Genomic DNA, 15,923 nt, shown 5'->3' with positions numbered 1-15,923 from the left:
CACTGACGGCCACAGGGGGCGCCGCCGCCTCCTCCTCCTCCTCAGCAGGTACAGTGATGGCCGCTGCCGCCTCGGGCACCCCTTCCGAAGGAAGAAGGGCAGGTTAGAAAACAAGCGCATTTTGTCCTGGGCCGTGGCTCAGCGTGGCTCAGCGGTCCATCCTGGGCCGTGGCTCAGCGTGGCTCAGCGGTCCATCCTGGGACCCCCCCCCCAACAGCAAATATTTTAGTTAACTCCTGTTTTCACGGAGTGTCTGGGACTGTCACTGAGGAAGGCAGTGGAGAGAGAGAGGGAGAGGGAGAGGGAGAGAGAGCGCGCTAAGGGAAAGCCCGGGCGTGTTGCTTCATCCAGCAGTTGTTGTGTTGCCCTGTGCGGTAATGTAGCGGGTGACAGCTGTCTCCCACGTTATGTCCCCCCCTCTCCCCCCCCTCCCCTTAGCCTCAGCTGTTGCCCTGGCCCACGGACAGCTGTTACCCCCCCTCTCCCCCCTTCGCCCCATGGACCGTAGCTCTGCAAAGAAAAAGACGGTGGTTTATCGTGCCAGTGGGGCAGTGACTCAGCGGAATGATGTGGAGGAGTCTGTGTGTGTGTGTGTGTGTGTGTGTGTGTGTGTGTGTGTGTGTGTGTGTGTGTGTGTGTGTGTGTGTGTGTGTCGGGCCGGGCCTCACACCACAGGGACATCCCTCCTCTATACCCCCCTCGTACCTCGCCCTTTTTTTTACACTAGTAGTACATTCTCTGCCCCCCCACCCCCCAAGGCTGCAGTGTTGATCTCCATTTAGACTAAGACGAAAAATGTTCGTCGACTACCTTTTTTTCCATTGAGGAAAACTAAATGGAAACTGTACTGTACTGTACTGTACTGTACTGTACTGTACTGTACTGTACTGTACTGTACTGTACTGTACTGTACTGTACTGTACTGTACTGTACAAGCCCTCCTCCCTGGCCTGTGTGTGTGTGTGTGTGTGTGTTAGGCTGTGAAACAGTGACACTTGGTGGTGAACAAACACTACAACGCTATTTTCGTGGTGGGACAAAGCCAGGGAAAGACCCATGGACATAGCCACACACATAGCTCTCTATAGGAGTGGTTGCACCACTCAAAATGTGGCCTATAGTCGCGTCGTTTGGGGCTTCATGTTTTCCTATACCTGGTTGCTTATTTCTCTCACAAACTCTGGCAACACTGAACCACAACACAAAGCTGTATAGTATACGTGTGGAAAAAAGAACGGGGAGGAAGTTACTCCCACGTGCTTCCACACTGGGGACGAATACGCACACACACACACACACACACACACACACACACACACACACACACACACACACACTGACCCTACATACACACACACACACACACTGACCCTATACGTCACACACACGGACACTGACCCTACACACTACACTACACACACTGACGTGTACTACAGCACATCCGCTACTTAATGAGCTCATGGTTAGAAGGAGGCTGGCTGCGGGGAAGCACATCATCCCCAGCGATAACGAGGTGTCTTGGGCATGCATGCAGCCCAACCTCTCCCTCCTTGGGCTCGTATTCCTGGATGCTGGAAGTAGTGTCGATGGCTCCCTAGGTTGTGATCAACAGACAACAGTGAGCGAGTGGATATAAAACAACAAAGTTGTGGGTGGATTTCTCATCCACTGATCTGAATGGGAACTGGACAAACATGAAACCAACTGTCTGCAGCCGCAGAATCAAATATAAATGTGAATGTTATATGGACGCTAGCTTCCTTAACCCATTCAAGACGCAGGAACCCCTTTTAGTGTTTGAAGCATTATATGCTATACTTTAGCTGTTGAAATATAGCAGATCTACAAGCTCTGCTATTTTTTGAAAAATCGTGAAAATGTGGCGCAAATCTTTGAATATAAATGTCATGACATTGCTTCTGTACTAATACATACTATAGGCTATTACAGATAATTCCGGGGCTCCTTGACATGCAAAAGGTTGAGAACCGCTGACACAAAACTGTCATGATTTAGAAGACATTAGTAGAATACGGTATCGGGTCTAAATGGATTAATTGAGATCCAAAGCATGGTTACTGTTGCTAATGTTTCTATAATGAACTGATGAAGGTGTAGGCTGCATAGTGCAGGTCATTTCAATCCACACAAAACAGAAATGAGAATGTCATCACTAAATAAAAATAAATCTGTCGTATACTGTACTGTACTGTACCCAGCGCGGTCCCGTCGCTAGTCGCAGTGTTGTGTTTTGGCTACATCTAGCTGCTCCAGCCACATCCGGGATAACATCCAGTCCGTCTGTAAAAGTGCTCCGCGCTATGATTTAATGCATTAAATAACCCCGGGCGTTCGGGGTGTCAACTAAGGGCCCAGAAGCAACCAAGTTACAAAGTATTATGAGTTCTGAATCATATTTTATTTTCGGAAAAGTGGCAAAAGTGAAGTCTGAATGGCTTCTTTATTTTGTGTTATATGTGTGGTGATACCAGAGGTCCATTCCAAGCCCTTCATCATGGAACGTAGACATATAGACAAGTAAATCAAGTTGATTTGATCTGCTGTAAATTATCGCCGGAGGGGAGTAAAAAAAAAAAAAGGAATCCACATCTGCTCGTCACATGTCAAAAATTCCAAATTCAACATTTCTCATCGTTCCTCTCTCTCCCTGCTGCGGTCGGTTCCAACCATCCATCCGTCTGCCAAACACAGGAGGCAGTGCATTATACCATCAAATATCCCTAAATGGATTCTGACAATAAGCCGATAGCCTTCCAGGTTTTTTTTATACATGAAGTGGTGTTTTGCGCCGCGGCCCTTATTCCCAGACCGGGTCTCCTCATCATCATCGACTGAACCGTCTGGCTTCCATTAAGAGAGGGTGTTGCGCAGCAAAAAACAAAAAAAAGCCGATCTACAAGCTCACAATGCTCTATCTACTGTATGCTGCAACCAGTGTTGATTTCGTCGACTAAAAACTAAGACGAAAAATGTTCGTTGACTACCTTTTTTCACTAACGAAAACTAAATGGAAACTAAATGAAAACTAAGCTATGACGACTAAGACTGAGACTAAATATACTGACAATTTCGTCAACAAATAAAAACTAGACTAAAATGTTAGTCATTTTACACTTGGTTGTATGCTGAAAATAGGCGATCTACAAGCTCACAACGCGTCACACGTAATGACTGTGTAAAAACAGTCATTACGACGACATCGCCAAATTAAAATGTATATGAAAATATGTTGTTCCAGGGACCCCCCCCCAGAAGTAAAGATTTGAGTTAAAAACGTTCGCTGTGAAAGAATATCTATATATATTGAAAGATTTGCGCCACATTATCACAATAAAAAAAAATAGCAGATCTACAATTTTTCCAATAGCTAAAGTATAGCATAATGCTTAAAACTCCAAAAGGGGTTGAGCTACACATCCCTCTCTAAAAAAAGGATATATTTTCCTGTGCTGGTGTCTCCTTCCTGATGTTCTAAACAGCCACATCTGGAAGGAACATGCTTTATTTCAGCTGTCATGCAGTCAGACAGTTGTGATTTTGTATAGAAAAATAAATAAATATGAAATTGATTAAAAAACTGAAAAGTCAGTGTAGGCCAAAATAAAAATGGCGCAGCACTCAACGGTTTGAGTTATAGGCATTGTTTGGAAAAAAGAAGAAAAAAAATCTCGACACCAAACTCTTCACAGATGAAATCGTTATTTCTCCCGTTCTGTGTAGCTTATAAATTACTCGGCAAAGTAACAGTGACAAATCTCCTGTGTGGGTTGGACTGATTTCCCCCCAAGATCCCTGTGGTATTAAAAAAAAAGAAGAAACCTCCGTCCCCGCCGGCCTCATGTATTCTTCAAGCGGCTCAATGGCAGAGATTTGTCAAAACAGAGAAGCCTAGTATTGACAGTGCGTTTTCACAAACAGCCCTAAATGATTGAGAAGTAACCAAAACAAATAAGTTCCCATCTGTAGTTTAAAGTGCTATACAAGCAGCCCTCTCCCCAGGATAGAGGGCTTAGGGGTTTGGCGTCCAACCACCAGAATGCCTGATTTATATTTGGTTGCATGCACGCTGGTGTCGTTGACGTTGCAGCAAATTTAGATTTTAGTTTTAGTCATAGGTTTCATTTAGTTTCAGACACATTTTAGTCACCTGGAATGTTTTAGTGTCTAGTCTAGTTTTAGTCGGCTGAATATCCTAAGATTTTAGTCGACTAAATCAACTGTAGATTTTAGATTTTTGGTCTCGTCGGCTAAACAGGGGGTGATCATTTTCGATGAGGTCACACTGTTGCGCAACATCGAGTGTTGCGCAACAGGCGCTCCCAGGCTGTGGAGCGATTCGATCGGTTTTGATATCAATAACCTCTTTTTGATCAATCTTCGTCCACCCAGGACGAAGATTGATTAGGGTGTTACTAATTGAAAGACCGGTGAACTTCGTCCTGGGTGATCGGGGTGTTAAGACAATATAACTTTTACAATTGGGGTGGTCGTATTTAGTCTCCCTGCTCTTCTATCGAGACATTTAGATCATGTCAAAAGCAAGCAGGTCGACTCTATTAGCTCTATGGTAAAAAAACAACGGGTAAAAAGAACAGGTTCAAATCTGCGATAGAAGAGTAAAGTTACATACAGTAGTGCAACTTTATAAGCTAAGCAATTGTGTAAATGCAGCATCAACTACACTCTCCGGTTTAGCAGAAGTAGTGTATAGTTGTGAAATGATTCTGGTAAGCCTCTTTTTTCCTCGCCCGTCACCATCATAGGTGTGATACCTAAAATGGTATTTCAGCATTTCAAAGAGCACAAAAACAAAAACACAGAGAGAGAGAGAGAGAGAGAGAGAGAGAGAGAGAGAGAGAGAGAGAGAGGAAGTCCAAGCGTGAGTTTGTTTCTGAGAAACATTCAGATTACATCTCCTCTTGAGCTCGAACGGGGAACTGTTTAGAATAATACTTTCCATCTATTAATTCCCAGGGAAGTCTCTTAATGCACTTCTACTGTTTTTTCTTCTCAGCTGCATCTGAGTTTTCAAGGCCCCTTGAATTCATCCACAACAGACCCCAAGAAAGAAAAAAAAGAAAGAAAGAAAAAAGCACGCTTTTAATTAACAGGCTATTATAAGTTACTTTGGAAGAGGAAATGAGAAAGCCTCTCTCTGCTCTGCTTTCTCCCTGGCGTGAACTCAGACAGGAACTCTTGGTAAGCCTCTCCTGGCTGGCTGGCTGGCTAGGCTGCCGGCGATGAAAAATTAGCCTGGGGCTCTGGTCCCCACGTGCACCAGCCACAGCTAATTGAACAAAACCATGCCTTGAGTAATGTGCTGTGCACGGACGTAATCCTAATGATGGATGAGTGGTAACATCCTGCCAAAAAATGTGGGGGGGCCGGCCGATTTCAATGTATAGTCTTCCTTCTTCAAATAAACCACCAACGCATAAACATGAGGTTAAAAAGAAATGCATGAAACAAACTCTATCTGGAGAAAAGGCAGTCTATTCAATAATCCCAATGGTCCGTTAAGACCTGTTAAAACACTAAAATTTAATTTCTTTTTTTTTATGAAAAGAAAATGTGACTTTTGTTGTAACACATGGTCTACTACTGTATATTTCAATCCCAAGATCCATGTCCAGTCTTGTGTCATATATGTGACCCATCGTGAATGGGAGCCTGTCATTGGATTATTATACGTTTTTTGACTTTTTTCATATGAAAGCAGTGAATCATAGCTTCAAATTGACATATTGGTTGTTCAGTTTGACCCACCAGTTTTGGATGTGGTTCATAGAGTAATGTCTTGCAGAGAAACAGCGAGTTGAGAAAACAGGCTTGAAAGGTTCACTTCTGTGGTCTCTTAACATTACACCTAGCCACATGTATTTCATATTTACATGTCGATTTCAGCTCTGACATTTATTTCAGTCATGCTAGTATGTGAAGAGTCTGCCTGTGCTATTAACTCATTTTGGATTAAAACGAAACATGAAATATAATGTTTTTATCTGGTGAAAAGCTGGAGATTGCACGATGACAGGCTCTCAGTCAAATCTGCCAGGGATTTATATGGGGTTTGGTGCATAAAGTACAGTCTACAATATACTCTAGCTTTTAAGGTATATTCAGTGATTTCACTTAATTCAAACATCACTTATTTTTGAGTGGTGCAACCACTCCAAGGAACAGCAATGTTAACAGCAGTGTTAACCTATGTGACTATGTATGTACTGTATGTGACTATGTGGCTCTATGATTACCAGTAGGGGCGCTGTTGTGCCAGAAACAGAGAGAGAGAGAGAGAGAGATAGTGTTGCACTGTTGCCTAGTGCTATAATTACAGAGAGAGAGAGAGAGGCAGGGGGAGAGGGGAGTTGCACCACTCAGTTCACACAGGTGTGATTTTTTTGTTTTGTTGAGATAATCCTCCCTTCTATAGAGTGTGCTGACCATATAAGGAGTTCCTCCATGTCCCCAGTTTTGACCCCTGGGGTCAATTTGGCTAGGTGGCCCAGCCTTCATCCAATCAGGATAGAGAGGGGCCTTCCGCCAATCATGATCGAGTGGGGGCGGGCCTTAGCTTGGTGTGTGTGTTGTTGGCCTGTCAAAAAAACAAGCACAATAATCGCTTCTAATTAGCAGACGTGGCAACACTGCTTCCAGAGTGGAAGTATATGTGGGAGTTCTTCCCCATACTTCCAACAGCGTACAGTACAGTACAGTACAGTACAGTACAGTACAGTACAGTACAGTACAGTACAGTACAGTACAGTACAGTACAGTACAGTACAGTACAGTATGCAGACCAGAGGCATGTGGAAGTGATGCAGTTTGAGTCTGAAAGATAAAAAATATCAAACTAACCCAAAGCAAGAAGAGCAAACAAGAAAAAAGAGGGAAAAAAACAGGATGTGTGTGCTGTTATGACGACATGTTATTGTGTTATTGCGCGTGCGTGAGTGTGTGTATGTGTGTGTGTGTATGTGTGTGTGTGTGTGTGTGTGTGTGTGTGTGTGCTCAATGTGTGTGGGTCTTTGTATAAGCTGGAGAGCAGGATACAGCTCTCTCACCCGCGTCCTTCTGAAAGTGAATGAGTGAGCTGTGGTTGAGAGTTCTTCTAACGCACATGGGTTTCCCCAAGCCAAGCAAACAAGCTTGTTGTTGGAACCCATCTTGGACCTTGGACCAGCTTTTATGGGCGACTAGATATGCAGGGTTTTTCAGAAATGGTTATATATATATACACGTATATATACGTCAATATAGCAGACAATGTATTACAAACTAATTTCAAACAAGCGCACAAACAGATCGCAATAATGCGACACATTGTAGGTGGCCGTTTCTCAAATGTTAAGCTAACATTAACATTGAAGTATTTTTGCATGTCTGGGTCCGTCCGTGGAATGGATGACACCACACTTCTCTTCTTCGGACTCTCAAGCTTTATCTGCAGCTGTTGGAGAACCAACTCCCTGATCTAATGGCAGCCATCCTCTCTCTGTCTCTCTCTCTCTCTCTGTCTGTCTTCATCTATCCTCAGGTAACAACCAGTGGCCCTCGTGCCGGCGGACAAACCCCTCCTCCCCGAACTACGAGAACTCTCTCCACTCACTGGTAAGACCCCCACGTCCACTCTCCCCCAGTGTTGATTTCGTCGACTAATACTATGACGAAAATTGTCCGTCGACTACCTTTTTTACTAAATGGAAACTAAATGAAAACTAAGCTATAATCAAAACTAGGAAGGGACTCGTGGACAAGTCATTCTACATTGGTTGCATGTTGAAAATAGCAGATCTACAAGCTCACAAGAATCAGATGCTGCGCGGTTTAAGTGGTTAAAGGACCACTTTTCAACCTGTCTTCATATAATTGGTCCTGTGGGCAGTTCAGAATCCCGTCCACCAGTGACATCATCGTTATAATGGTGATATTTTATTTTATCATGAACATTAGTGGGGACCAATTCTATGAAGATAGGGCAAGTGGGCAAAGTGGTCCTTTAACTCATGGGGGGCGAGCTGACCCTCTGGAAGTCACTGAAGGACCCCTGTAGAGGATTCCTCCGTTCCGCACTTAGAGAACCGTCTGAAATGGATGCTCGGGGCTAAGATGGGTTTAGCCTTGGAGAGCGAGACGGAGCTATATAGCATTACAGGGGAGATTCCTAGTTGACAAATGTCGTTGAAAAGGGTGCGATGGGGGGGGGGGGGGGGGGGGGGTTGTTTAGAGTCAGCCCTGCTGAACAATACCTGCTCCCTCGGGGAGTCGGGGCGAGGCCGTACGTGCCATCTGTTCTCGGCTTTTCGTGGTTGCCACGTCCGCTTATCGTAACCCCCCCAAACAGTGGGTCGTCCGTCGGGACCCACTTGTGGGGGTCCCCGGGGGCCGCGGACACATTGTTATGGATCCCCCGTAGTTTTTTGTTCCCTATACATTTTGGTTTTTAATTATTATTATTATTATTTCAAAATATAAGACATTCCTCCATAAAAGCTAGACTTTTCATGAATTAATAACAAACTCGTAGTGAAAATAGCCGATCTACAAGTTTGGGTCCCGGGGCGAATATCTAATATATATACGTATATAGGTAGATGAACCAATGGGGTGTATATATATGTAATGAACCAATGGGGAGAGCCGGCGTCCGTTTCCAGCGATAGTTTGAACCGCCACCACTATGCCAAGAAAAGCTCGGGTACTTTCAGGCTAGTTTTTATGTAAGTTGCTATAGTAAATACTGGTATAGTTTGCGAGTTGCCTGTGTTTGGAGATTTTTTCTTTCTAAGTGTAGTTTCTTTCCTAATGCCGTTTAAACCAGTGGTTCTCAAACATGTTCACGTCAAGGACACCCCCTCCCCCTTAATAATAATTAATATGCTATTATTAGGGATGTCCCGATACACTTTTTTTCGTTCCCGATCCCAATACCACAATTTCTGTGTTAGCCGATACAGAATACCGATACCAGTGTTGTGATCTCGTGTTGCGTTTATAGCAGACTCCTTGTAGTTTGGGCAACTCCAAAGCAAACTCCACATGCCCCAACATTTTATTTACCTGCCATAGTGTCAACCCTCTACCCCTGTGTCGGATCGGTGCAGGTTAGACAAAATAAGGGCCGATACCGATAGTTTTCCTCTAGTTATTATCCACATATCCCCATTTGAAAACAGCTTTTATGCAGAACCCCTTGGCCCCTTTATATATATTTTTACTTTCTTCCCATAAATACTAAATATAGCCGATGCCAATAGGTTTAAATCGTTATGGCCTCTATAGGCCTATACAGCCACACGTTATTCACTTTCCTGTTTGAGTGGTGCAACCACTCCAAGGAACAGCAATGTCCGTGTTCACCTACCTATGTGACGTTAATGAGCACCAGTATATGACTATGAGTACCAGTAGGGGCGCTGTTGTGCCAGAAACAGAGAGAGGGATAGTGCTGCACTGTTGCCTGCTAGGTAATGAGAGAGAGAGAGAGAGAGGGGGGGGGTGGGGGGGAGTTGCACCACTCAGTTCACACGGGTGTGATTTTTAATTTACACGCTTGTTTTCCTAAGAACCGGACGGAAACCGGACTCGCAAAAATCTGGCGACACTTGGTAAGAGGGGGGGGGGGGGGGGTGGGTGACAGTTGGGGTGGGGCGGCTAGGATGAAGTGGGATAGTGAAGAGGGGAAGGGAGGGAGGACTTGGCAGCTGTTGCTCCGTGGAACCACTGCCCCGAGATTCCTACGCTGCTGCCTTTTGGGACGGGGGGTGGACGGGGCTGGACGGGGGGACCGGGATCACTTTTCATGTACATAACAACCTGATGCCCACATCGTCATGCATGCATTCTCACAATTTGGGGGGGGGGGGGGGGGGTGGAGCGATGTATGACATGGCCTCCTTGTAGAGCCCCCGGCGGGCTGGGCTGGACTGGGAGAGTAGAGGAGGAGGAGGGGCTTGTTTACCGTTGACACGTTGAGGGCTTTAAATTAAATGAATCCAATATACCGAGGCTGCAAGGATTGTTTGATTACCTTTGGAGCATATACACCGAAGTATATATATTCAAATCTTTGAATATATATTCTTTCAGAGCGAAAGTTTTTAACTGAAATCTTTGTTTCTGGGGGTGGGGGGGGTCCCTGGTTAGATCTAAATCACATTCCATGTGACTTATATGTGACCTGTCTGCATTTAGAGTTATTTAAACAAATCAGATTCCAATCTGGATGTCGCTCAGATCTGATTCAGGCTGGATTTGGGCTGCCAGTCTGAACACGCAGATCAGATCTGGTCACTTGACAAACGGCAGTGTGAACGATCGGGGCCAAAAGATCAGATTTGAGAAATGAATCAAGACTTGAATCAGATTTGACTGGATCTGTGACTGCAGTCTAAATGGGGGCCTATAATTATTTGATTTGACGACGACCTCTTGTCTTGATTGGTCTTCTATAGCTTTTCTCTTTTTCATAACACTTGTCTTATTCATATTTGACTTTATCTTGCCAGAAAAACAGAGTTCACCAGCAGCTCCATGAGCATCTGCAGGATGCCATGTGTTTCTTAAAGGATGTCTGCGAGGTATTCCTGCCCTTCAAGATGGAAGCTTTTCTTCCCCCTTCCATCTTCTCTCTCATCAGCCATAATACATACCTTCCTTCCATCATTGTATAGTTTCTTTCTCAAGCTCGACTTCCAAATCTTGCATTCCTCACACAGTGAAATGCAGCTCCACTAATTCTGATGTGTTTATTTTTTATTTCTGTAATTTTCATGAGTGTTATTTAGGTTTTTTAGCCATTCCAGCTTGCAGGGATGATCACCTTAGGTGCATAATCGGACTAAAAATAAAATAATTGTCATGATCGGGTGCATCTGTTTTTACAGTTAGAGGAAAAATAGAGTTCATTGTGCGAGCACTCGGGCAGTGTTGTTTTCGTCGACTAAAACTAGGACTAAAACTAAGCCATGATGACTAAAAGACTAAATATACTGTCGATTTTGTCAACAAATATAAACTAGAATAAAATGTTATGGTAAGAGATCCAGTATAAGTCATTTTACACTTTGTTTGCATGCTGAAAAAGCTCACAACGTGTTGCGACGTGTTGTGAGCTTGTAGATCTGCTATTTTCAGCATGTGTAAAAACTGTTATTACGACGGTATCAAGGCCCGCCAGAACACATTTTAGTCAAAATTAATTAATCCATCCACTTCAAGTTGAAATGGCTCAAACCTCATGCATTTGGATGCATTTGTTTTATCTTACACTTCAAAATGTTCTTTATTTTTATTTTATTTACCCCCTTCTTTTTCCAAGTCCACACCATTATAATGATTAGTGATGTCCAGATACACTGTTTCCGTTCCTGATCCGATAACACCATTTCTGTGTTAGCTAGGTTACCGAATACCGATACCAGAGAATAATATTTATAATAATTACATCTTATCTCGTGTTGTTAATAGCAGACTCCTCACTCAAAATGTGCACATGCAGTTTGGGCAACTCGAAAGCAAACTCCACATGCCCCAACATTTTATTTACCTGCCTAGTGTCAACCCCTTACCCCCCCCCCCCCCCCCGTGTCGGATCGGTGGTTAGACTGGCATATATTCGCCGATCCCGATGTGACCAAAAAAGGGACGATACCGATACTTTTTTTCCCGATACCGATACAGTATCGGGGACATCTCTAATAACGATCAATCAGCATTCTCGGCTTGTTTGTCCTAACATGGTTGTCATTAAGCTGCCGTTGTCCTTTTTCTCTCTGCCCTCTCTGTATCTGTCCCTCTCCTCCTCCTCCTCCTCGTCTGTCCCCCTCTTCTCCCTCGTCCTCTCTGTATCTGTCCCTCTCCTCCTCCTCCTCCTCCTCTTCCCCCTCGTCCTCTCAGTCTCGGATGGAGGATCGTCTGGACAGGCTGGACGACGCCATCCTCGTCCTGCGGAACCACGCGGTGGGGTCCACCGCCGGTCTGCCCAGCGACATCCACAGTCTCCTGGGGCAGGTGCAGAACGGGCCCCTCGGAGCGGCCCTCGGGCCCCTCGGAGCAGCCCTCGGAGCCAGCTTCCCTTCGTCTGCGCTGGCCCAGAGTCGGACAGCAGCGATGGTACGTGGACCTTTGACTTGATTTGATCTTTATTTATCTTGAACGTACAAAACCTCCTATCTCCATCGACAACTTTTTTCGTAAATTAACACCCTATTTGATCATACTACAGATCGCAGATCTACAAGCTCAATCTGCTACTGTTGATGCTTTCATGTGACGCTGTATAGTTGTTGTATGATCATGAAGTAGTAATCATGATCAAAGTTAGATTATGGAGATGAGAGGTTTCCGTCTGTCAGCAAAACTATATGTTTAATGAATTAACTAATTAACTAATATTAATTGGGGCCCGGGATTTGTAGCCCCGCCCCTGCACTCACTCACACACACACACACACGCACGCACACACACATGCACACACACACACACACACACACACATACACACACACACAGTCATATCTCTCATGATTAATTGACTAACTTTTGGGAGTGGTTGATGAATAGTAAAGTAGGGCTGTTGCCCTATAGTGCGGGGCCAACGGGAAAACCTGTGCCCATAGTGTGAACTCAAATAAATGGCTCCAATTTGTCCTTTATTTTTATTAATTATTTGTACCAAAAGAAAGTACCACGATTTTTTTCCACCCTAAAACATGATCATCAGGTATTATTATAATATAAGGAGGGAGAACTTTTTCCAAAAAGTGTACAGTATTTGTTAAAACCATGCTTTTATGTGGACAGTTCATTAAGTATGCCTGGTTTGCCTGATGGGTGGTGATCCACCTGAACTGAAGCTGCCCCCACAGCTGTAGTTGTATGATAAAGGGGGAGGGGTTAGGGGAGGGGCTGACAGTGTGATGTCACTATATTACTGTTTATTTCATTGGCCTGTTTGACTGTCAAGGGTTCAGCCTCCAGGATAAAACCCTAAGTAAGTTAATACACCATTGCACATAAAAACGACTCCAGAGTGTCTAATGAAGTACTGTCACCTTATAGACACATGAAAAACTGGAAAAATACAAAAATTGTGGCACTCCATCTTTAAGGAAAACACAAAGAACACACGTCTTTATTTATTTTTTAAATACAGTATTTGTTAAAATGTCGTTTTTGTATCACTTTCTTTTTTTTGTCATTGGCACGTTTGACTGTCAAGGTTTCAGCCTAGGGAAGAAACACTAAATACAAAGGGAAGACATCATTGCACATAACAACCACGCCAAGGGGTCTAATAAAGTACCGTCACCTCCTAAACACATGGAAAACCTGGAAGAAATACAAAACTCATGGCGCTCCATCTTTAAGTATTCATTCTCATAATTCACATAGAACATTTCCAGACTCACTGCAAAACTAGGCTGATGGGCCACCTGTTCAGAAATGACTCGGCTGCCATATGCAACAAAAAACCAGATCTGTTTTCCACATAGGCCAGTTGAACTGCTTACTGACATATTTTCCATAAGTGGTCATGCCTGGCGTAGGACCTTTCCCTCCTGCTCCTTGAGGAAGGCTAGTATACACAAGGGGTGAAGAAAGTCAAATAAATGAGAAAAGCAGGCGTATAATGGAGTGGAAGTTGTTCTTCAGTCTGGAAAGTGTTCCATCGTGGTCAGGTTGGAAAACCTTGTATGTCAAAAAGAAATCTTCAATTTACCTTTCAGGAAATTAAAGCTCGTGTTCCAATGGATGCAATGCAGTTATTATTTACTCACAAGCTCTCGTTGATGGTTAAATATTGGTTAAATATGTATTCCAAAAATTAGACCCGTCTGAAGTTGAGTGGTGCAAAAAAAAACTCTGCTTCCCATGATGCACCTGTATATACATAGACATACATAGAGACGTAGGGACAAACATCACTGGGCATTGGAGTGGCTGTAATTGGCCGCCGACCCCCCCATCTGAAAATATTCTTTTCCAGGGACCCCTCCCCAGAAGCAAAGATTTTAGTTAAAAACGTTCGCTCTGAAAGAATATAATAATAAAAATGTTGCGCCACTCGGTGCCGCACTATGAGCTTGTAGATCTGCTATTTTTCAATAGCTAAAGTATAACATAATGCTTAAATCACCAAAAGGGGTTAACGTCCAAAATGGGTTGAATGTGCTCATTTGGACTAATAGCCACTTCTTTTCGGCTTGTTTTCAGACCTGGTTGTTTATTTCTCTCGCCAATTATCTGGCAACACTTGGTTTACACGATCAAAGATTATTAATTTATAAAGATGGGCGATCTTCATTGGAGCCACTAGAGGTGAAATGGTACACAAAGCCTACAAACGGTCTCCTAAATAAAGTAGGCGTTGTTTGCTTCTTCCCCGACCTTCCCACCACCCTCCCTCTCCCAGGCTGACAACAACACAACGGAAATCAGGCCTCATCAACCAAGAATTATATTATTATTTAGCATTGGAACACACATTTAATTTCACTTTTAATATGTCCATTCATTTCACGTTATAATATTCACATATTCCACATATTCTCATCTTAAATATGGGGTTAGGGCCCCCTATGTGTCGTCCGTCAATTGCACATGGACAGAGAGACTCTTCCGGACTCGTCAAATCTCGCGATAGTTTGTTGCTGGGATAAAGAAATGTCGATAACAAAGTAGATTTTCTCCTGATTTGTCTCACTAAAAGAAGCCATTTTAGTATGAATATCATGTAAATATTGTGTGCCTTGTGATGATTGGATACAGTATTTAGTTCAGTGACCATGGAGTTAAAGATGGAGTGCCGTGATTTTTGTACTTTTTCCAGTTTGTGATGTGTTTATGAGGTGACAGTACTTCATTAGAGCCATTGGTGTGGTTGTTATGTCATGTGTTTATGAGGTGACAGTACTTCATTAGAGCCCTTGGTGTGGTTGTTATGTCATTTGTCTATGAGGTGACAGTACTTCATTAGACACCCTGGAGTCGTGTTATGTGCAATGATGTATTCCCTTTGTATTTAGGGTTTCTTCCTGACAGTCAAACGTGCCAATGAAAAAAAACAGTAATATAGTGACATAATAATGAATTGCATTTTCACTCTCCCATTGGAAATTAAGACTCCAACATTCTTCCTGTCTCCTAATAATGTGTCCGCCCACTTCACGCAGATACGGGAAGTAAAGCAAAGTTGGACCCTCTTGCTATTGGCCTCTTGGGCACGATACACACTCCAGAGGGGCTGGAGGAATGCAGGCTGACTTATTTAATTTTAAAGAGCGTGGGGATTTGAGCACATCTGTAGCCGAGCACTGCTTCCCAGAGAGCTTTCTCCTGTCGAGGACCCCCAAAATGATACGTCATTTGGCGGTGGACCAGTGTCGATTTTGACAGCACTTTTTTCTTTAGTCATATTATAGTCTTTTGAAAGAAATGGCAACCTTTTCACATTGGCCTATTATATAGTGCCACCAGAAGACCACAATAACCTGACCTGGCCTGGTGGAGACCTGTGCCCCGAGGGGCACTTTTTCTCATTTAGTTTTCACTTAGTTTTAGTCACATTTTAGGGCGCTTTCACACCCAAAGTTTGCTTAGAAGGTCCGGATCATGGGACCAAAATTAATGTTTAAGTTGTTGCATTTAGATTTTGGTCCATTTAGTGTTCACACAGACAGGACTTAATTTGTAAAGCAAACCAAATATGTAAACAAATGACACGTGAACATGTTAAGCGAACCAAATAGTGGGAAAAAAAGAAAATAGGTCATTTTACGAGGGAAAAAGAACATGAGGGGAAATCACTGTCTACAATTTTTGGGCACAACCTTCAGTGAAGTTCAGTCACACAGAGAGAGAAGAGAACAGCAACATGGAACGACAGCAACAACTTGCTA

General features: G+C 43.6%; 1 protein-coding gene across 2 annotated transcripts in view; it reads left to right on the top strand.

Moving 5' to 3' along the window:
* The window catches only part of tcf12 (transcription factor 12), a 139,724-nt gene that overhangs the window by 112,050 nt on the left and 11,751 nt on the right, over positions 1-15,923 (top strand). For both annotated transcript variants that reach the window (XM_080759483.1, XM_080759484.1), the window contains 3 exons: positions 1-48; positions 7,559-7,632; positions 11,920-12,135. The exon at positions 1-48 is cut by the window's left edge and continues 70 nt beyond it. In XM_080759483.1, the coding sequence (XP_080615609.1) occupies positions 1-48; positions 7,559-7,632; positions 11,920-12,135 (338 nt within the window). The remainder of the gene's footprint in view (positions 49-7,558; positions 7,633-11,919; positions 12,136-15,923) is intronic.

Source organism: Protomyctophum bolini (genome assembly GCF_963924005.1).
Source record: "Protomyctophum bolini genome assembly, chromosome: 1".
In the NCBI taxonomy this organism is placed as follows: domain Eukaryota; kingdom Metazoa; phylum Chordata; class Actinopteri; order Myctophiformes; family Myctophidae; genus Protomyctophum; species Protomyctophum bolini.
The sequence above is the reverse complement of the archived record's forward strand: the minus strand, read 5'-3'. Positions and strand labels throughout refer to the sequence as shown.